The sequence below is a fragment of the Semicossyphus pulcher genome, unplaced genomic scaffold (assembly GCF_022749685.1).
Source record: "Semicossyphus pulcher isolate SPU_LCO1_2020_fin unplaced genomic scaffold, fSemPul1.0.p SCAF_21, whole genome shotgun sequence".
NCBI classification, from domain to species: domain Eukaryota; kingdom Metazoa; phylum Chordata; class Actinopteri; order Labriformes; family Labridae; genus Semicossyphus; species Semicossyphus pulcher.
Genome location: NW_027211695.1, coordinates 7,594,820 through 7,618,545, shown reverse-complemented (window position 1 = coordinate 7,618,545; position 23,726 = coordinate 7,594,820). Strand labels below are relative to the sequence as shown.

The window sequence follows — 23,726 nt, the reverse complement described above, 5'->3', positions numbered from 1 at the left end:
CGTTGACGAGCTAAAAATAGATTTTTGATCCATGATATTTTCCCCTACTGTGTGTCTAATCTGTCTTTCAAAATACAAGGGATGCATTCCTGTAGCTGGTTGAATTGGTTGAGGGGCCATACATATTTTGCGCAGGCAAAACAAACATGTATCACAAAGGTGGTTATGAACTTTGTCAGGCTCTCTGCTTCAGGCTCTGTGCATGCTCGCATTCGTCATTTGACGCTTCGTCTGCACAAAAAGGAGCGATCATCGGCTGTCTCCTTCAGTCATACTGTTTAAATAAGAAGCGATGATGAATATATAAAAGGTTTTTAAGGTAAAAACCAACACTGCTGCTGCAAAAAAGGCAAGAGAGGAATGTGCAGCATGTGCTACTGTAACTGCAAGGCTTTGTTCTGTGGCTTTACATGCGTAACGTAATGTAGCGTTCCAGAAGTTTCCATATCCACACTTAACCTCAGCTGAGGTTCTATATTGCTCGTAGAGAACATGGTCAGGAAATAATGAATGAAAGGCAACGCTTTCAAGCAGATTGAACCTGTATTAAGCTGATTTAATTAGCTTAAAGGGGCTATATTGTTCACATTTTTCTGTGTTTATTTTTCACAGTGAAAACTGCATAATTCCGTGTTTTTCCAGAATGACATTTTCAAAAAGGTCGCCTCTGAAATGGGCCGCTCAGAACAGCTGCAGGTTTCTATGTAGAACCTTGCTTTCGCATGAAATCGACCAATCGTCATTCACCGTCATTTACCTCAGGCTGCCTTCTTGTTACCTTGTAGTCAAGTCGTTGTCAAGATTTCAACGTACCATTCTGATACCTCCTGGAGATTCTGGCTCGTACATATAAAGGCCGAATAACAGATCCTAGAGCAGCCATGTTTTCTACAACTTTGGAGACAGCGCAGTCCGCACACTACGCGGTCACTCCAACTACTGTCAGCCAATCGTGGGTAAGGTCTAACCTTACGGCAAAACGGCTTGTTCGTATCAGGAGGAAGGAGAGGCTACGAAAAATAATTGAATTAAAATATGTATACAATTTTTATAAGGAAACAAACTTTACCAACGTGATTCAAAAACACATTAGAAAAATAGAAATATGATTGCATAACTAAAATACATGTCCACTTTTAAGAGAGAAAATGTTGGACAATGTTATTGACTAAAATGTTGTCGACGAAAACTATAAAGGGTAGAAATGTTATTAATAACACTAATTAATGAGCATTTTCGTCTTCAGCCAAAATGAACACTGCTGATGTGTGACACCACCAAGCTTTCATTGCAACAGATGTGAGGTAAAAGTGTGTGGTTGTATTTTCATCGCTGGACATGTTGGCAACTTGAAGTGGCAGCTGTTGCTGCTCAGACACCTGGTTATTTCTCTTACTGTGGCATCTTGTATCAAACACAACAAACAGGATGGTAATTAAAAACACAAATAAATGGCCTGAGTGCAGGGGAAGTTATTGAAAGTTTGGAAATGTTATAATGTTGCAGTTTTTAATTGATATGCCTTCCTCAAGAGAGAAAAGGTGAGTTTTTACTCGTCTCTAGTGCTCATGTTTGTTGGTGAAACTGCCACACGGTGTCACTGTCGAGGCCTGAACTCCTACGTGTCAAAACAGGAAGACTAAAGCAGAACAACCTCTCTGTGCTCTCTCCTAAAGGTTCTACCTAATCGGCGGAGGGATACCCATCATCGTGTGCGGCATCACTGCAGCAGCCAACATCAAAAACTACGGCAGCAGAGCCAATGCACTATAGTAAGTCGTCCGTGTGTAAAGAGCAATCCCTCAGTTTGTGCTCATTATAATTCACTGTCATTTTATCTGCTCAATAAAGCATCCGTTCCCCTGAGATGTTCTCGTCCTCGGGAGGAGTTGGTTCTAGTTATCGACCGGCCGGGCTGCGTTGCTTTAGTAAATAATGGATATTTTTATGAGAGCAGGAAAAGTTTATTCCCCGAAGTTCTGATTATGGAGGCCTATTAACGGTGTGTGCATCCAAGCAACACGCAACTGCTGCCAGTTTACAGCCAGCTCCCCCTCCCTCCTCCCTCTTCTACAGTGGCAGCTGTTTAGATTGTGCAACGCGGCGGACTAATTGAGAAATCTGGACCCGTATCTGTCTGAAGTCTTTGGAGTTTAATTAATTTTCCACCAAGAAAGATGAATCCAGCCTTTGTTATTGAAAGTAATGGGACGGCTACTGTAAATATGAAGTTTTTAAAAGAGTTTTTAAAGTTAATAATGAAGTGTTTGATCGCTCCTGTCTTGTCTCTTCTCTGTCTAGCTGCTGGATGGCATGGGAGCCAAGTATCGGGGCTTTTTACGGCCCGGTGGGCTTCATCATCTTCGTGGACTGCATGTACTTCCTCAGCATCCTGCTCCAGTTGCGGCGCCACCCCGAACGCCGCTACGAGCTCAAGGAGCCGAGCGAAGAGCAGCAGCACCTCGCTCCAGCCAACACCGAGCCCGGCGCTGACTCCCACCCTCTCACTCTTCACCTCCAGCCTCACGACGCCTCCTCCTCCATCGTGTCCGCCCCTCACGCCGTGCCCCTGTCGGCCTTGGAGAACGAGCACACCTTCCCTGCTCAGCTGATGGGCGCAGCGGGGGCGTTAGGCCTCTACGCCGCCCTCTGGGTGTTTGGAGCCATGGCTGTATCACAGGAACACCCCTTTGATTTAGCGTTCACCTGCCTGTTTGGGGTGGCCGCGCTGGCTCTGGGGGCGTTCATGGTGGCTCATCACTGTGTCAACAGGCAGGATATGAGGCGCTATTGGTCGCAGGCTTGTTGCTCTGGAAGGCGAGCCTACTCCGCCCAGGAGGATGTGCTTCTGCCTCAGCCGGGCGTCGCTTTGACATCCACCGCAGGATCTGCTGACAAGCCGGATGGGGAGTCGTCAAAGTGCGGCCACAGCAGTGCGGACTCCTCCTACACAAACAAGAGCGCGCCAAGCATGCGCAACTCCGCCCACGGCAGCAAACTGACCAATCTGCACGCAGAGGCAGCTCAGTGTAAGTCCGTCTCAGCACCTGTGACGGCAAACGGCGCCGCCGTTTTGGACAACAGCCTGACTGAACATTCAATAGACAATGAAATAAAAATGCACGTAGCGCCCGTCGAGGTGCAGTTCCGCCCGATGAACAACATCAACAACCCAGCAACCGCCCCGAACGGCCACACGAGCAGGCATCACAAAAACAGAGCAAGAGCGCACAGAGCGAGCCGCCTCACTGTGCTGCGAGAGTACGCCTACGACGTCCCCACCAGCGTGGACGGCAGCGTGCAGAGCGCCCCCCACAGGCGCCACCATTACGACATGGCGGCACGCAACAGCCGCCGAGCCGCCTACATGGCCTACAGGGAGCGGCATCAGAGCCAGATGCAGCAGGACAGCAGCGACAGCGCCAGCCTGCCGCGCCGCTCGCGCTACGCAGATAAAGGCGGCGGAAGCACCCTGGGGAACGGGTCGGTGGTGACAGTAGAGACCGATCGGGAGGCGACTCCTGCGGCGTCCAGCTCGAGTAAAGACTCCGCTGCTGTACAGCAGCCTGACAGCACAGAATTAGAAAGCCAAGCCAAGTCGTATGGGCTGAATCTGGTCACTCAAAACGGCGGCACACTTAAGGAGAACGGGCAGACAGTGCCTTTGATTAGCACAGAGACTCCAGCCAGCATAAAGACCGGCCTGTGGAAACATGAAACTACTGTGTAGCGACAGTTTCCGTCCCAAAGACTGCCTTTAAACTGTGAAATGTTTTGTTTTTTGATTGTACTTTTTTATTTATGTACAATCAAACCATTTCTGCCACTGAACTGTCTTTGTAGATATGTTTTAAATGTTCTATTTTTATAACTTTTAATCCTTTTTTCTGCCATGTAAGAGTTCTGTACATGAAGCTGCATGGTCTGAGCTGTGGCCCTGTGAATACTCACCCTCTCTCCTCCCCCGGGGGAGTTTTTTTTCCATTCTCTAGTTTGCTCCAACAATAATAAAACAAAAGTTCAGTTTACACATTGACTGTTTTTATTCTTGATATGACCCACAATCCTTGCAGGTCTCCGCAGCCGTCGCAAAGGTGAGTCAGAGCTGTTTTGTTTCAAAGAGTTACTCTCGCTGACATTATATGACAAGCTGGTAATTGGGTTTCTCGCTGACCTTCAGGTGGCCTCAGGGTCCTCTCTCTGCAGCGGAGCGGCACTTTAATTGCATGTTGCTGTGGCTCTGGGCTCCGTAGGTGTTTTCTCCCCGCCTGCTGGCAGATTTGACGGGCGCAGCGCACATTCAGGGCTCCCGCCGACTTGATGCCCGCGCTTTGATTGACAGCCGACTCGCAGGGCAAAGTGAAGCAGCCATGAGAATAACAGATAATGAGAGGAATGTAACTTCTTCCTCCTCCCGGCTCCTTCCATTCTCCATCCCCCCCAGCAGACGGCTGAACTGGAGTCCCACTCGCAGCTTGACATCTCTGTTGGGTAGTGAGCAAAGAACAGACAAGAGTATGGTGTAAGTTTGGCTGCTGAATACTCTGGAAATGTGTTGTGACTTTTTCAGACTGGATGCGTTTGAGTTGGTGGTTGTGTCAACATTTATTTGTTCAAGTCTGACAGAGAATCAGTTTTCTGTGTTTGTAGAGTTTAAGGGAAACTGATACTGGGGGAAGAAACATTCAGACCCTGAAGTAAAACTTTTGTAAAAGTACCAATACAACAATGTCAAAGTTTTAAAAAATATTATCAGCAAAATGTACCAAAAAAACCAAAAGTGTTCCTTTAGGTGAAGGTTTGACATTTCTAAAGGATCATAATATAATTGTTCGGGATGATGAGATAATTAAAGAGGAAACAGCTGTATTAATAAGCTTCTGATATATTTTAAGTAAAGAAATTCGAGAACTTAAAGGGGGGGTATCATGCTAATTTCAAGCTTCATATTTCAGTGATACCTGTGGAGTAGCTTAGCATAATTTACAATGACAAAAACTCTCTCACAGTCAGCTCTGTCCCTTTAAGAAACCCCGCCTGTACAAGCCTGCTTTCTTCTGATCGGCCAACTCTCTGAAGCCTGCTGAGGCTGCACTTTGTGACATCACAAAGTGCAGGCTAAGCCTGGGGATTACTCCAACATACTTTGACCTACAGATTTGAAACTTCACCCACGTTTCGTCCGGACATCCAACATTATATGTCTTAAACTGTGAAACAGCATAACACCCCCTCTTTAACAAAGTACATTTATTAAATTGGAATAATTTTAAGGTTTTCATCGTCATTTCAGAGAAAGATTTGTCGTTTTGACTCCACTAAACATATTTAATAACTCAAGATCTCATTTACATATTTATTAAACATCATAGGAAGAACATAAGAAAAGAAGAAGAGAAGAAAAGTGGAAGATATTTTGTGACATTAAGTTTAGTATTTGAAGTGGTAGAAAACTGAAAAATTCAAGTACAAGGCCTTAACAATGCACATATGTACATGAAATGTTTAGTTAGCGGAAGCACTTTGCGATATGATTATCATGTCTTCTTACTAGCGATCTTAAATTGTGAAGGTCATGCTGCAATTCAAAGAAGCGGTCGCTAATCGACGCCCACTGATCATTCCAGTCGCCGAGGAGGCAGAGACAAAGCCTTGCTCCAACAGCTCCACTTTCTCATTAACAGCACATTAATAAAAGGCATATTTCACCCAGGCAGAGATGTATTGCCCGGCCATCTTGGATGTGACAAATTATAATAAGACTTTTGAATTATGTAGCGAGCAGTTACGGCCTTGATTGGTGGCGGCCTCGCTGATTCCCTGCAGGCATGAAAGAGTGATCTTCAAGTAATTGCGGAGGTTCTTAGCGGGGGCCGTCTGTTAGAAGAATCATCTGGGGTCATCGGTGAGGCGGGAATGACAATGTGAGGATGTTTGTGTGTGGGGGGGAAGGAGCTCATCAAGGCAAATAAACTGATTGTATCTCTGCGAGGAGATCAGAGGGACACCTTGGGCAGAAATCGATTGTAAATTAAGCCATTTAGATCTTTTCTTAGTCTCTTTTAAACGTCTTTTAATCTTTAAATATGATCCTCTCATCTCTGATTTATTATCTGTGACACCTCAAAGCACCAAATACACCGGCTATTTTCAGATACAGCACAGCAGTTCCCAAGCAGGAGGCTCAGCGACTTCGAAAATCAGACAAGTGATGTGTTGTTTACATTTTCCGATCGCTGCTTGTGGCGCCTGAAGGGAGCATCTGCCTCTGTTGTGGAAACTTGCCACCGCAATGAAGATTGATACTACTTGGAGAGTGAAGCCATCTGACTGTGCTGATTATAATTAGGTGGCTCGTGCTGTCCAGGGGAACCATTTTTTTTTTACCTGCTAATCACCCCCCCAAAACCTCGCAGGCCTGACATATAGATGAAAGCATTAATTAGCATCCATGGTTTTATGATGATGGCCGTCACTGTCAAGCAGCTGTCTGCAGCGGTAATTGGGGAATTTATGTAGTTTGGGAAGTTTATGTGGACCTTATTTAAATGCGTGCAAATGAGGCATCAGTATGCGAGGTGTGTTTTCGCTAAGGTCAGGGCTTTTGCTAATGTTAAGCACTTCGACATTCTGCACACACAGTTACATAATACTTTGCGACTTTCAAAGAAAAATGCATGCTGGTTAAACTTGACACTTTGTCGTTATTTATATTAATTGCTACTTTTTTTATACCTCAGAAATGGCTTACTTACTTCCTCGCCAAAGCACATAACTGTCTGCAGTTTCGCTCTCTGGGACGACAACTTGGTTTTTATGCTGATACTGCGCACGAGGCATTTAAGGGCAATGAAATCAGAAATACAGAAACATTCCTTTTCAACTTAATGTATCTAATTTAAAGGGCCAGTTCACTGATTTTCAACCTCAGTCCTATCATGAGCTAATGCCATTATGGTAGAAAAAAAATCCTTTCAGAGGGAGGGGCGCAATTCATGCTGGGTGTTGTAGGAATGTAGAATGGGCGAAATCCACAAGCTGTTTGTACAACTTTCTCCAAAGCTATGGCACCAATTTAAAATATTATTGCTTCAGTCGATTACAGAGATCACCAGCTTTGACCGACAGTGGGCGAATTGCTCCTTTAAATACATGATAGTGGAATGCGTCAAAACTAATACAATTCACGGCAAATGCAGATTATTGTAAAGAGAAGGGAGGGTGTTAAAACCTTGGGAATACACTCAGGTTTGGTGGTGTTTTTAAGGGGTCAGAAACTTCATTGATTTTGCACTTTAGTTACCTTTGACACTGGATTAATGTTCTTATAAAGTGGCAGTCTTGAAAATCTCAGTTTCGTTCTCTTTGGCGGCACCTGTGGCGATAAATGGTAATTGCGGGAGCACACTTGCCAGACATCCAGACAGTGTTGCATGTGTGACGTCCACGGTTGGCTCCGGTTGTAACTCTGGATTTTCCTCGCTGACGGTCACTTTACTTTTTAGACTGTTTGCCTTCATCTGAGCGTCGAATTTGTTTCTTTTTCTTTGGATTCTCACTTATTTTTGAAGTTGTATCTGTAGTCATCCATCTTTTCTTTGTTTGTTCAGCCATAGTAGATTACTGTTTACTCGCAACACTTGCAGAGACCGGAAAAGCAGCCGCTTAGCTCCTCCTACCCTCTCTGGCAGACCAACCACTGCTGGGTGATGAAAAACGCGTCACTAACTGGGCGCTGCTTGTGATTTATTCCACAAATGTCACCGACACCCAGTCTGTTATACTGCAAATTCAAAGGCTTTCATCAGTGGGCCATCGGCTCAATCGCCATTATGTTACCTAATTCGGTGATAGTGACTTAACAGATATTTATTTAAATGAAAATCCTTGAGATTATCACTTTCAGGTCTAAAACACTTAATACATTGCACTTAAGTGACCTTTGGCCCTAGTTTACCATCCTTATGGTCACAGCTAACGGCCACTTAAATGTAAAGGCAAGTCAGATTGTAGTTATTCATTGTCTGGCCTGTGGTACGCCGACTATACGGAAGTTAAAGGGCTAAAACTCAGTCACTGTGTCCTTCAAGTTCAATCTCACGTTTTATAGTCCCATCACTTCTCAAAGACAAAACCAGAGAGATGCAGAATTATTACCTCTGAATTACACTCTCTGGTAACAGTAAAGGACTCCTTGGTGGAAGTGCCATCTTAAATGATGGTGTAAATCGATGATCTGCCTGTCATTGTTGGAAGATTGCAATTTCCTCCTGTTAAATTACGTTACAATTCCGCCCTCATATACTATTTTTGGGTACCAGAAAAACTCGGCCTTAACCTGCAGCGGTTTCCAAGCACCGTTGATATTATGCTAATGTTTTAACTGTGTGTTTAAATGAATCCAAGCAATGGAATTCTAATATCAGCACAGGCCTCTCATTAAACACGGCGCAGAGACCTTGTGCAAACCAAAATATATCATGATTAAACTTCGGGCACCATCAGAGGGGAGGACAGAAATAGATGCTCATTGATCTCATGGGAGAGAGTATGAGGAGGGCTGTGCTTCTGGTTTGATATCATTTGATCAGAATCTCATTTGAATGTGTGTGTATCGAAATAGTTTTCCACATCGAAACCTTTTCAATGATAATTTCTTCTTTGTATTCAGGCAACCTGGAATTAAATTACACGCTATAATAACAGAACTTTTGTGGATAAAAGTTTTAATTCTGTAGAAAAAATGAGGTTCAGTCACTCTCTAATGCCATATCCATCTTTTTCCCAATGTTACACAAACACACATACACACACTGCCATATAATGATGACATCAAGCCATCTGCAGAGCTCCCATCCCCATGTGTCGGTGGACCTGTGCTCTCATTAATGCCCTCGCATTGCCATCCATCTACCTGTGCCAGTGTGTCTGAGTACATTTTGGCTTCATCTTTCTGTCCAGGTGCTCTGTTATTTATAGCCACCTCAAAAACACTATCAGTCATTGTTCACGTTGACAGCTGCAGACAGTAGAGCGCTCTCAAACACACACATGTTGGACAGTGAAGGTTGTCAAATGGAATGCATTTGTCTTTTCCAAGTAGAGTAAGTCAAAATGAGACTTTCCGGTAAGGCACACACACACCTTGAGTACAAAATATTATTTAGCTAACTGCAATATACAATATCATATCACTTTAGAAAAAGAACAAAACCTAAACATTTTGGGAAATACATTTATGCTCTCTGCTAGAGAGGAACATTTGAAGCTAACGCTCCTATGTTGGCCAAATGTAAGGCTGCAGTGTGCTGGTTAGCTTAACATTAAACAATGTAACATTACAGAAAGCTAGCTAGTTATAACTAGCAACAAAATAGGCCATAAGATCAAATAAATTTAGGACAAACATAATAACTTTATGGGGTGGAGTCAAATGTGAAGCTAATACTTTTCTATCTGTCTGTCAATTGCCAGGCTACGGTCAACTGGTTAGCTAAGCCTAGCACATAGGACACGAGACGGGACACAGTTAGCTTAATATACCCCCCGTTTAATTGTTTTATTTACACCTAATTTTTGTTAGCTATTTTGGTTAGCCAACTGATAGCTAAGCCTTGCACATATTCGGAAACAGGATGACACAGTTAGCTAAGTACCCCACGTATAATTGTTATATTTACACTTCATTTTGTGAGCTCTTTTTGTTAGCCAACTTATTAGCTTAGCCAAGCATATATTCTAAAACAGTATGACACAGTTAACTAAGTAGCCTACCCCCCAAATAATTGTTATATATACAGTTCATTGTTGTTCGGGTTATACAAACAAAATATATTGTGTTATTTTGAATGTTTTGTCGGGGGTGGTAAGCTTATTTTCTCAAGTTTGACTGGCCTACACTTCCCAGTTTTCAGTTTTCTTTTTGCTAAGCTAAGCTAAATAGCGGCTGCCTAGATATTTAGCTTGAGACATGAGAGCTATATTGATCTTCTTATCTAACTTTCTACTGGTAAGGAAATTAGTACATCTTTCAAAATGTCAAACCTTTGTAAACATGCAAATTGAAATCATACATGGAACAAAAATTATGCTAAGATACAAGTAACAGAATGCAACAACCATGTCACATCGTACTACAAAATGCCAAAATGCCGTGTGATGTTTTTACGTAACTTATGACAACAAAAACACGACAGGCAGCTTCTTTCAAATGAAAAGTGTAATTCATGATGATATAACACACCCTTTCTGAATGAATGAAACAGAATGTTGGCTGCTACAGCACGGCTGGGTATGACTGTTAGCTAACAGGTGCTAATGTAAACTAACATTAGAAAACGTCACATAGAAATACACAATCACTGGGCCTGGTCACTCACTTTGTTACTCTTTGATACATGTGCTAATGTAACATGATTCTTAAGCCTTTATAATCCACATCCATGAAGTGAAACAGGCTTGCTTTAAGAAATTAACAGATTTAATTACAGTTGTTTGTTATGATCCCAAAGTAGTTTTCAGATTTGATTAAACATTTTGAATAGTGCTATGATTACGGGACATGAAAATAATGAATAAATTATCTCGCAAACTGCACCTTTACCTTGACTAACATTTGTCTTGACGTATCACTGACACTAAATAAAGTCCCTTCATTCCCTTTTAATCTCATTACTGAAGTCACCTAGGCCTATGTGGAAGATCTACTGTCCTTTATCAGCTGCATTTGATTCATGTCAGCTATATTCCAGAAATAATTATTTCTAAAAATATTCCTTAGAGCAAGAAGCTACTTTGAACCTTGCTGTAACACAAACATCAAACCCGTTTAAGGGAGAAGCTCCTGCTTTTGAGAAGTGTCAGCAATTTCCCGTAATACCATCTGAGTGAATGGCCTTCTGTTTGATGATTTGTCTAAAGCTGTCTGTTGTGTTTACCTGAACAGAGTGTTTGCTTAGATAGGAAACTTTATCCTTTGTGGTATTCTTGGGAGACAGCTCTGTAATCCTTTGCAAACTCTCCTCCTTCGCTGCCGTGAAACAGCCGTTGTTAAAAATGTTCTAATTTTCAAAAGAGCTGACAGTCGTCTGGGCTCGCTAAGCCGATATCTGATTTATTGCGGGTTTATCTTTTCATCCTAGGCTTTATTGTTATCTGTATTCGGCTTGTTCCATTGTGGCAATACAGTGTGAGTGGAAAACCTCCACAGACATACTACTCTGCCCATCAGCCGACAAATTGTTTATACCGCAGTTTGTTCAAGAGAGACGGAGAAGGAGAGAGAGTGCTGTGTGCTTCTACGGGAAGTACTTGTCTGCAGACTCTCATTTTACCAGGCAGCATCCCGATGTGTTTTGACTTGCTGCAGACTTATGTAACTGTCTAAACTGTTTGTGGTGAGTAGGGATAGTAGAGAGATTTAAGATGAAAACACTGTTAAAGACTGGTCCCTGAGCCACACTTCGGGAAACACTATTTAAAGTTTAATCTAGTTTATGGCATGCCAAACAAACCGCACTGTAAAAGAAACACCACAAACTCTATGCCAGGGGATTGGATCTGCTGAGTGCAGTCCTGAGATATACTAACGGGAAAATGATTGCTTTAACGTTAGTATTAATGCTATTCAGAACACCTGAAGCATATAGTGATACATTATAGTTAAAAGACCCAGTGCTGTTGTACCCAATATCTGCACACATGGAATCCAGTCAGTGAGCTGGTCAGAGCTAACTGTGGCCTAGATTAAATGCACACGGATGTATGTTGACACATAATGTAAAAGGTAACCACACTGAATCCCAAAATGGCTCTTTAGAACCCCTTGAAATACCATTAAGTAACACAAATAATAAAAAAGGAAAGAAAGTTGTTGTTAAATGCGTGGAATTTTTAGTTTACTTTAGTTTTAACTTATTAAAACAATCAAAACAACCAATCAATGACGACTTATACTTTCAGCCAAACACATCGTGAAACATTATCAACCCCAGGCAGGCCTATTTTCTTGAACACAACACTTGGATCAAACAGACTCACACATCATCAACACTCACGCATGCGCGCTCCCGCCGAGAACGGCGTTAACAAGCAGCGTTCCAGGGCGCGCGCTCTCTCAGCGAGCAAAACTTGGGAGTTGGAAGAGCAGCAACTAGTACCAGCCGTTTACAACTGAGCGCAGACGAGCTCCTGCAACTGAAACGAGGCTCCTCTTCGACCGAGGAAAAGTCTAACTACGGATAAAACTATGGACGCAAAGAGAGTGGAGACCATTTCTGCCCGCGTGGATGCTGCTGTTTCTTCACCTGGTAGGACAGAGATCGCATGTTTGGCGCGTGCCCCGGGATTTTAGTGATTTATGGGTCTGCACTGATTTGTCTTGCATGGAGAAATCGTTAGGCAGAACTCCTACCGTAAGAAATGCAATTTATTAGTCTGTTGCCTAGCTTATGAGTCAAATATGAACCTGGTACGATATAACTTCAAAATTTTGAAATAATAAGACCACTTCTTGATTCGGCTTGTGATTAAGGCAACAAAAACACATGCATTTGATAAAATAACAACTTTGTAACTGTTAACACCACGTTACCGTATTTTACGCACGTTAATTTAGCAATGTATGTCAATTGAAAAAGTTCATATTTACTGACGGGGTTTTACCCCTACTATTAATTACTTTTCGACAATAAATTAATTGTGTAGGTAGGTATGTAGTCGCTTTATAGTAAGCTGTTGAAAGGCAACATTAAAATGAGGATTTTTTTAATGGAGTTTGGCTTAATTGTTTCTCATGCTAAAGTTGAACTTGCATGCTTTTGCAATGTATATTTCTCACGCTTGTTTGTGTCTTAGAGGTAACTGTAGTCATGTCTGGACTTTTGCCTTCTCTTGAAAGTAATATGGTCGATATTAGGTCTTTGTATGGGCAACTTTGGTCAATTACACCTGGCAGCTGCAATTTTTGTTGTTTTTCTTGCTGTATTTGCAAGGCATTAAAATGTTAGCGTTATTAAGGTTTAAAAATGCCTCTGGCAATATAGATACTCCCCTGTGGCTGCTCTATTTATACAAGAGACTGTTGTAGCAACTTGTGGTAACTGAATTTAAGTATGTTGGCACAGCACTCCAGTTAAAAAGAAAAAACAGCATAATGAATTTCACTTGTACAAATCCTCTTCTGAATTCCCCCCTCCTCAGCACTTGGCCTGCATCCAGAATAATGATCACTCAGTTATAGTCCATAGGTTTCCCCTCAGGCTCCTCATCACTACCTCTCTCGGAGCCAGAAGAGCCGTTAAGTACTCATCATCCCTGGTTCAGGTTAATGTTTGTTTGCACACCTAATAGACTTCTAATTACCTTTGTTAAGGATATGACTCATGCCTTCAAGGTTTAAACAGATTTGAGCTGTCGAGAGGTGTATTTCTCACGGCAAATGTTTTATTCAATTATTCCCATTAATAGCCCTCACCCAGAGCGTGAAATATGGAAAACAATGTTGTGTGCAACTGCTATAATAACTGCCATTAACTGGTAAAATGCATGCCAACTAATGAGACTCTGGCTGCTATAGTTGTAGTGTAGACGTCTGTTACGGTGTCTGTTGTCTTTATTTCTCCCTTATATTATACTGCAGTATCAGTGTCGGCTATTGAAGGGTATTTAATGCTGTTCTCTGCCTAAAAGTAGCTTATTTTCCAACAGAAAATGCCTGTTTACTTGGATTTGTACTTATTCTTAAAGGTCAGGGGTTTAGACTAGTTTTCCTCCAGCAGCGAGGAACACATAGTCTCTTTTTCTCGTTGTTACTGTCAATCCAGACCAAGGTCTATGAAGGGTCACTGATTCTTGGAGAGAATTCTTACTAAAGCAATATTTCCCCCCTAACTCTTCAACCTTTTATCTTTCCTAAACACCCTTAAGCTCCCATCGCTTTGTCCCCAGCGGGCAACCACATCATTCTCCATCTCCGGGAAAATCTTAAAATGTAACGATCGCCCACAAAAAATGCTACAGCCACCCAGCCATGAGCTGATCCTCCCAGGAGCTGCTTCCTCGGTGCGGCGATTCTTTGCATCAGTGCCTTGGAGCTCTCTCAGATCACCATTGTAACTTCTGTCTCTGCCTGCTCAAGGCTCCCCTAGACATTTCTCTCCTTTAGTACCGTCTCCCTGAGTTTCAGACATGCGATATGTGGAACGCAGCCCCGGAAGGTTTACTGTTCCGAATGAGCTGCTTTCAGCACCACGGCTAGCTCCATGTTTTGCTCTTAAACTGTCGTAGGACAAGCTGTGTCCATTGTCGGCTGGATGTCCTCTTTTCTTTTCTGTCATTATGACTTATCATTTCTAATTTCGCCTCATATTGTATACGCAGGGCCTTGCACAGTACTAAACAACACTGGGTAATAAAACAGACAGTAAAAATGTTACCATAAGGCATTACTTCATAGCTGAATCAATGCTTCATTTACTCTCATTTGCATTTAATTACTTCAGCTTATGTTTCGCCTCCTACATGCATAATATTTCTAACAGAACTAGTTACAACTTTTGTAGATTATTGTCAGTTAGGACTCAATCTTATATGCAAAGTTAGTACACCAGTTGTGTTCGAGTTAGAGGTCTAAAAGGTCACTCACAGATTTGCATACGACTTCTAGAGTACACAAACAGACCCTTCTGAAGTAATCGATGTTTAGGACATCATTACTGAGTCAGGATTTTAATGTTTGAGCTTGTGTCTTAAGTACTTTGACTTTCAGTGCAACAACCTTCATTCTGACATCAGCGTGTTCGGACAAAAACGCAACCACTTTCTCTTTTCAACTTCAGTTTGGTGACATGATTGTGCCCAGATAACGCTCACCGTGTGAAGATGGCCTTAAAGGAGCAATTCGCCCCTGGAAAATGCAACACTGTCTGGATATCTGGGAAGTGTGCCCCCGCAATTACCGTTTATTGCCATAGGTGCCGCCAAAGAGAACGAAACTGAGATCTTCCTGAGTCGACTCCCAACGTTTAAAATTGAAGGTAAATTATTCTGAAAAGAAAAGTCAGTGTTTCAGTCGATTTTAGACATAAGAATGTAATGCCAAAGGTCATTGAAGTGCAAAATCTATGAAGTTTTGACCCCTTAAAACACAGCCAAATCTGTGTGTATTCCCCAAGTTTTAACACCTTCCCTTCTCTTTACAATAATCTGCATTTTTTTCCGTGAATTGTATTAGTTATGATGCATTCCACTATCGTGTATTTAAAGGAGCAATTCACCCACTGTCCGTCAAAGCTTGTGTTCAATATAATCGATAGAAGCAATTTGAAATTGGCACCATAGCTGTGGAGAAAGTTTCATGGTTTTGCCCATTCTACATTCCTACAACACCCAGCGTGCATTGCAACGCACAGCAGTCAACACAATTTTAACAATTGAATGAATTACACAGATTATATACTTTTTTTCCAGTTTCAGATTTTTAGTCCATTTGTGTACATCTGGCTCATGGTTTTGATTAAACGAACTTGGCTTCAACTTGTGCCTAACAGCGCGAAAGAACAAAACCACACAGGTATAACAACATGCCGAAAATACACTCGCGGCCAAAGCCAGTGCTAACAAAGCGTAACGTAAACATCAGTGCAAAACTAACTTAAATATTCATGGCCGCACACACAATAAAAAGAGTCCGTCTGCGATCACTGTTTCCGTAGTAGGTGCAGTAAACAAGTCCGGGCATGTCTCCCTCACTGCCGTGTTTCGGGGGGATGCGCTGAGAAACTTGAGTAAGCAGACACGAGACCGTTTGTACACATATTTTTAAAGATCGGGAATTTAGTAATCGATATTTGGTTATTCAAATGAGAATGAATTCGAATCATAAAAAACGATTTTTTAAACCCAGCTCTATATATATTGTCTCTGTTATCAATAGAGGCAATAATATTCTAAATTGGCGCCATATCTGTGAGAAAGTTGTACAAACAGCTGGTGGTTTCGCCCATTCTAGATTCCTAGAAAACCCTCCCTCTGAAAGGAACGGCCCAGCGAGGACGTGGTTACATTGGGAAGTTCTAGGTCTGCATTAAAAGTCTACCTGTTTGTTATGTTCAAGCAGAACAGTTGGTAAAACTTATTCTACCAAATATATCTCCAACCAAAACAAAAACAGAGCATCATGGTGTCCACCTGCATTTTACCAGAGTGTGAGGACAGCAAGAGGAAGAGAGACGCTCGAGTAAAATACTACCGTTTTCTCTGAGGCAGGCGTTCCTAGATTGAGGAAGTGTAGTCGAGCAAGCATCCTGGACGCTATCCGCTTCACCAATGGGCCCTGGAAAACCTCCGCCAGATGACGCGTTTTAGGTAGTCTGATAGCGTCCTCCAAAGGCACAGAGTGGAATTGCACTTTTTTTCAGACCAAGTACAAGTACTTACATTTGGGTACTTGCCAATACCGTGTACCAAGATGAGTAGTAGGGCTTTCCCAAATACCTTTTTTTTTGGCTTCAAATCAAGCTTTGGCAGCAATTATTCGATTGTATTAGAACCTTCGCTACTAATGCGTCTCCTAACGTCTGTGGTTAAAAGGGATTTTATTAAATGACTTGTGTTAAAGGAGCTGTTTTTCACCCCTCCTGTCGACAGTTTTTCACCGTGTATAGTTTGCAGTCCGCCCTCGTTTTATCATCGTTTATTTTGAAATATCTCCAACCTACCTGCTCAACTAACGGGAGGCTAACATCAAGCCTAAGGTATATAGTTTTACACGATACTGGTATCGGTGGATCCCTAATTTTTTTCTACCACAATGGCATAGCTCCCCATAACAGCATGATAGGACTGAGGTTGAAAATTGGAGAACTGGCCCTTTAAAAGATATAGTTAATCATAATTTACAGAATGTATGATGCCTGGAAAGCCCATATTTGTTTAGAAGGGGCAACGACCAACTTGAAGTGTACTTCATCTGTAAGCTTCAAGCTTTTGTGGCGTCGAGAGCTGACCACATGCAGTGTGTTTGTTTTCCCAGCATCTGTCAGCCAGAGGGGGCCGGAGATCACAGCGAAAAGCGAAAGGTACAGACTGAAGAAACTGCTCCAAATCTGTCAGACGGCAGAGCGGCGTGTTTGAGCTGTTCAGAGGAAACTTTTGACAGCATGCAGCACAGGATGACCGATCTCTGAAAGTCTTTGTAGCTGCGAAAGATGTCCGTCTTTGATTTGTTGTTGGAATAAATTCCAGCGTTCCTGATGAGGAGAGATTATTTTAATCAACTCATTTAAAGGCAGCTTGAGAAGTAAATTTGGCAGCTTTATAAAAACAGTTTGAACAGGTGGTGTTTTTTAAATTATGAAAATTACAGAAGTAATTATGTGACTTGTTTTTCTTGATGAAGGAAGTCTGTGAGGATCAGTGTTTGAAATCTGTTTGCCATCATATTTCATCTTCCCTTCCCTCTATAAATAGAGAGAAATTGGACAGTTTAACTTATCCAACAGTAAGATGTGGTACTACTTATGTTCTTACAGGCATACCAACTGCTGCAAAGTAAACTTCTTTGCACCAAGATGGGAAACAATTCTTTTTCCGTGGCAGATTTATCTTGCGGCCACCTGTGTGCTTCCGTTCTACCTGTCGATGAAAGAGCCGGTCCTTGGTCAAATCCAGGATTAATTGTACAACGAACTTGTCTCCTGGGTGTCCTCCAGCAGAGTTTGTTTGTGTTGGATCCAGCCTTTGTTTTTCCCTTCCAGAGACTGGGTGGGGAGCATCTGCCTGCATGGACCATCTGCCTTGGGACTCAGGCCAGAGAAGAGTGAGGGGAAGGAGGAAGGGAGGGAAGAATATAGGGTGAGGTGAGAATACAGGGGACGGATACGGAGAGGTGGATTCGGACAGTGATGGATAAAGAGAGCTTGACTAGAAGGGAAAGTCCTGGAAAGAGGGTCAAAGCTAAAAAACTTTGGCGCGAGCTGGAACATGAGTGATTATGAAAAGTGAAGGCTGAAGGAAGTGGACTGTCTGTAATGTTTATGTATCCACCCGCAGGCTTGTTTATGCCGCTGATTCCCTCCATTTGACTTCCTCGGATTGAGTGCCAAACAGCCGATGCCAACTGGGTGGCAACATTTGGCCTCAGCTTGCTAACGTGTCTTTCTCTGTTTGTGCCAAGGTCATAATGAGGATAAACCGCATTCCCTGGTAGCCAAAGGAAATCAGAGCAAAAGGAAACTGACAGTTCTCACCGTTCTCAAGAAATTGAAGTGTCAGCTCCAATCAAATAGTCTGTGTCAGATAAGATTGTTTTTAAGTATGCTCCCATGTTTTTGAAGATATGCATCAGGGCAAATTGATGATGCCATCTTTACTTAGTGACTTTAAAGGCCCCCTAGCAGGCTTTTGTTCAGTTCAGCGCCAAACTAAACTTCTGGACAAGCCTGTGTTGTTAGAATCAATATTTGCAGATTCTACAGAGTAGATTGTTGTTGATGTTGAAAGTTTGGCAAAGGTAAGACCCATTAATAACAAGTAAATCACAAGAAAACATTTTCTCTTTCTGTAACAGTGCAGCACGCAGAAAAGTAAGTCTTGACGGGAAGTCATTTATCGCTTACCGCCCGGCACGTTCGCCGCTGATCCCAGAGGCGATATCGCCTCAGACTATACCCGATGGGATCTGAGATTGGTGTTGTTAAAACATCCTACAGTCAGAAAGATTATTAGGGACTGTGTCCACTAACAGTGTTTTTTGTGCTGGCAGCACCTATTTTGTATACAAAACCAATGCAGTTCATCATTTTCAGTTTCCAAAGCGTAAAGACGCCCTCAGCATCAGCTGTTTGTTGCTATTTAGTTGAAAAAAGGACATTTGGAACACCGCAGTGGTGGTGGAGAAACTAATCTTGCGTGTTTGTCTGTGGGTACAATTTCTAGGTCTAGAGCTGCTGCTAATGCTGGGATACGCTCCTGTGAGGAACTTTCTGTTTGTGTTGATTTTGGCACCTTTTGGCGATTTTGTCCTGTACATGCTTAAGTGGTGGTTAGCATATAAAAATCTCATCCTGCTTTCTTTAACAGTCATATGCATCACACACTTAAAATTTTAAGGTAAATGGAAACAAAGGCTGTGTACAGTTAATCGCTTCGTCTGACAATTACCCTCCACCAGCAGTTTCCGGCCTTAAAAATAACGATATAGAAATAATCAATCTCGTCGCTGATGGTCTGGTTTGCTTTTGTAGCTCATATAGAGTCGTCAGAATTTATTTCAGTCTGTTTCTTAACCACTGAAAAACTCCTCACAGGAGCTTTCAGCAAATATTACAGAGCAATTTAAAACAGACTTAACAGTCTTTTGTAATCTAGCAAGACGAGAGCAGCGCTCTGCTAGTGGACACAGGTCCTCAGTGTCTGCTGTATTCAGTTATGAAATTCCAGCATAGAGCAGATTGTCAAGTAACTATAACCAGCGTTCAAGTCTTGTCTTATCTTAGCTGATTTCTTTCAGAGCCGCGCTGCCTGTCCCTTACACTTTCCTACCACACTGTTTCGCTTCCGTGGTTTGTCGCTCTCTTGGTCTGCTATTACTCCTGCACTGCTCTATGCGCAATGATGTCAGCGTTCAGTGCCATATTTTAATCTGGACGTTGTTGTATTACAATTAAGTAGACATCACCAAACCCTGATATGCAGTAACTTACTAACCTGTCAATGCGTTTCAATTGCATTTTATCCTTACAAGCTAAATGGTAATAGAAGATATGCCTTTCTTTAACCATGTAAATAAAAAAAAAGTAAAGTTAATTTGATTGTTTCCAAGCTTCTCTGAAAAGAATATGAGATTAGTTTCTGCGTGTCCCATCACTTTTGCTAACTTGGCATTCAGATCTCAGTTTGGCTCTAATTTCCAGATTTTCCCGCTTTGTTTCATTGAGATAACTCATCCTGGGACTTTGACTCACATCATCACAAACTGCTTAACACAGGAATTTATCTCTGTGCCTGCTGGAATCGCCGCCATTCCCCAAAATAACCCCAAACAATGGATTACTACGTGTTTTGGAGACCTCTCCCAGCTGCACAAAACAGATTCACTAAACTGCCGTTGAAGAGTACGTGTCGTAGTCTTTCCAGAGGGTCCTTGATGAAATGGTGTCAGAGCTGAACATACAGGCCATATGTGGAGGCAGGCCTGGCACGAGCGGCCAACTGGAGGGTCCGTCTGTCTTTCTTCTCGTCCCAATAGGGGGGGCTCAGAATGACTATTCTGGGCTTTAGTCCCTCCAGAAGTCCATATCCTACAGGCTGCAGCCAGGACTTAATATAGACCACACAATACTGATGGGAGATTATGACATGTAAAGTGACATAAGCCATATGTTAAACCTGAAAATAGGTTGGAAATGTCACTTTAGAGTTGACAGCTTTTCTACAGTGTTTATCAGTTGATGTATAAAAATCATGGACAGAATGTGTGCATGGGAGCTGCGGCAGCCATGCAATGAGCAATGCTGACACCAAGTGGTTATACAGAGACAGTGGTCCACTACTTATTTCTTATTTGACATTACACAAGATTTCCTCATCAGTGCTTTAACTAGTTTTAGCCTTAAATATCTCATGTGTCCAGATCATGTCAGATGTCTGTCTGTGTTAATCTCAATCTTGCAAAATGTACCTGCATGAACAGAGACCAGCGTAGGGATGATGAAGCTGCTTTTGCCCTAAGTGGTTAATCTGTCGATCATTTTGTCTGTTAAATATTTGATCCAAAAATGTGAGAAATAATGTAAATATTGTTTACACATTTAGCTTGCTTGTTTAATCAAGGCAACGGTTCAGAACTCAAGCTTGTGTCACAGGAGATTCACACTTTAAAGGATGAAAACTGTGGATATTTACCCATCTTGATTCAAAAATATTTCCTGGTTAGCGCTGCAGCGTCACAGCTAGAAGGTTCCTAGTTCGAATATCGGTTCAGACGTAAGGGGGCCTTTCTGTGTGGAGTCCAAAGACATGCCCGTTAGGTTACTTGGTGACTCTGAAATTGCCCGTAGGTCTGTATGTAAGCGTGAAAGGTTCTCTGTCTCTAAAGCCCCTTTTACACTGCCAGTCCAAAGCGGGATTATTGCGCCTCTGTTATGTTCCATCTTGGCGGAATGGTGAGGCAAAGTCGTTCCTCCTCTGAGCCGGCATCGGAGGCAGTAACAGAGGCAAAACCGTGTCTGTGTAAATGGCGAAGCCGGTAGGGCGGAACAGCGCCGCGTGTGTGTATTTGAAACACGTGCTGTTTGTTTACACCTCACGCGCGTTTTGCTTCTGCAGTGCTAGAACGCGGTGTAAAAACACACACTGGGGCGGCTTCATGCCGACGTTGCTTGGTCCAATGTAAAATGGCAAAGGCTGCGTGACGGCAGAGCTTCGTTACGGCGCATTATTATTTTATTCTAAACACTAACTCTGTCCTAAATACTTTGTGTAAATGGGGGGGAACTCTCCTGCTCTTTACTCTTCATTCATGATGCCATGGCAGCACGAATGCTCTGATTTTGATGAGCTGAAAATGAGAGTATCCCCCAGGCGAAACTGAAAGTGACCTTACAACATCAACCTGCACACGGGCTGTATTCTTTTGTATGCTTCGCTGCCACAGTGACACGCATCCTCACACCAGAAGGTGCCCCGAAATCCCACCAGGTGCTTGTATAGTCACCGGCGCAGTGTCTCTGAACACGCTGACCGATAAAGAGCCACTGTTATCTTCAGATAGCAGGCGCTGCGGCTGAATAATTTATGGAGGCATTCCAGGACATTGACTCTGAAACGACACACAAGCACAGAGGGCGAGGGAGCGGGGGGGTGGTAAAAGGTCCGACGAGGGTCTCTGGAGATGTGTGTGTTTGTGTTTTTGCTTGTTTGAAAGTGCATATTTAAAGATGTCTGCTGTAGCTATATATTTCTCTCCCAGTGTGTGCTGCTGTGTTGAATCTTTCCCCTTTTTCTTAGATTCTTTTTTCTCCCATAAAACTGGCGACTAGATTTGCCACAGTTCATCTAACAAGTGAAAGCGTGAGAGAAACAAGGCAAACGTGAACTGAAACACTGTCACACTACTCATTTTCATTATGCTGAGTTGCCTCCTCCCAAGAGCTTTGTCAATTACCCATTCAAAAAGTGCTGAACCTTTACTCATGCAATAATTAATACTGGTGCGTAATTAAAGCACGATAATGAACAAATGCTTTGATTGACGCATAGCTGTATCAGCAACGTTGTTAGGTTGGTATCGCTGCCTGGTTTCCGTTAGCTTGTGACCCCTTCGATTAGCCTTTGCAGCTGGAGCTGTTGATACTAAACCAGTTGCTTTCTTATTCTCATACACACAAGTAGAGAGGGAAAGAAGTAGTGGAAACTGGGGGTGCCACGGTGGGGAAATTTTCCCACCGGTTAATAAACTCGTGACAACACCGGTGATGCTGATTACGCTGGACATGAAAAAAAAAGTAATTGATGAGGCTCAATATCTGTAGAGCGCTTGTGATCCTCCCTTTATGTTTTATGACGGATGGTGCATCATTATTTGTTAATGAAAAACAGAACAACAATAAAACAGTGCAATATTAAATATTAAAATAGGCTAGAGCAAAACGAACAAGGCGAATGACGGCGGAGCATGGCGTGCATACCTGTGCTGACATTGAAAAATACACAAATAAATTAGATCTATAAAGTTTTAAGTAATATCGGCAAAAAAAAGTGACACTGGCAAACACTGTGGAACCAAATAAATAGCCTTATAATAATAATAATAATAATAATAATATCAAGAGTAGAAAATTGTAATTAGCAAACACTATTGAACCAGACAAATTCAAACAGGAAACAAATAAATAACGGAACAAAGCCAAAACACCTGCTGCTAGCGGATACTGCAGTTTCTAATGGTAGCAAAAATATGCACCATAGTATTTAAAAAAAAAAATTTTTTTCATTTGATGAACGTTGGAGCTGCGCTGATATGTGAAAATTAAATCTATCGGTTTTATCTCCATACGTCAAAAAAAAAGTCAAAACGACGGTGGGGGAGTTATGCAATCGGTCGGTGCCTGAACAATTTGTAACACCAGTAACACCAAGCCCACTCATATTTTGTCAAACAAATATCTGCAGCCATTGTACATACAGCAGTGCATGCAGCTTTTCAAACTGTGTCTCAAAAAGATCCTTCAGTGTTTTTTTTTTTTACCAGCAGCCAAATTATTCACATCCGTCTCCTCCATAAAAAAATGAATCTGGTGATTAAAAAATGCGACAACATTGAGCAAAGCAGCTTCACGTTAAAAATCCCTGTTTCTCCAATGCTCTTTGGTGCTCGTCAATGCACCTTAAAATAATTTTTAAGGGGCTGTGAGGTAGGCTTGTTTGCTTGTTTGTCTTATTCACAAGGTTTTTACATGGAGCCGAATTATCCGTAGATGATTCCTCCTCTCTAAAACCAACAAACTAGGGAGTTAAAACCTGTAAAAAAACAAAATAAAGCAGTTTGAAGTTGAATATCTGTGTTTCTATAACACTTTTTGGCAAGGCTTCAGAGTCTGTAGCCTTACTTAAGATCATTAGCTGACTAAAATCCTTAGTTTGCTTTAATTATAGTTATTGACACAAAACGTGTTGGCCAGGAGAACTCGTGCAAACAAACGTGTGTCTTTCAGGTAATTCGATTG

The 23,726-nt window shown here is 42.2% G+C and overlaps 2 protein-coding genes across 2 annotated transcripts in view; both read left to right on the top strand.

The window, feature by feature from the left end:
- The window catches only part of adgra3 (adhesion G protein-coupled receptor A3), a 33,867-nt gene extending 29,859 nt beyond the window's left edge, over window positions 1-4,008 (top strand). The window contains exons 18-19 of the mRNA XM_069672662.1: window positions 1,677-1,772; window positions 2,302-4,008. Of these exons, the coding sequence (XP_069528763.1) occupies window positions 1,677-1,772; window positions 2,302-3,730 (1,525 nt within the window). The 3' untranslated portion in view covers window positions 3,731-4,008. The remainder of the gene's footprint in view (window positions 1-1,676; window positions 1,773-2,301) is intronic.
- An 8,239-nt stretch (window positions 4,009-12,247) lies between these two features.
- The window catches only part of kcnip4a (potassium voltage-gated channel interacting protein 4a), a 158,549-nt gene continuing 147,070 nt past the window's right edge, over window positions 12,248-23,726 (top strand). Inside the window, exon 1 of the mRNA XM_069672099.1 lies at window positions 12,248-12,308. Coding sequence (XP_069528200.1) covers window positions 12,248-12,308 — 61 coding nt within the window. The remainder of the gene's footprint in view (window positions 12,309-23,726) is intronic.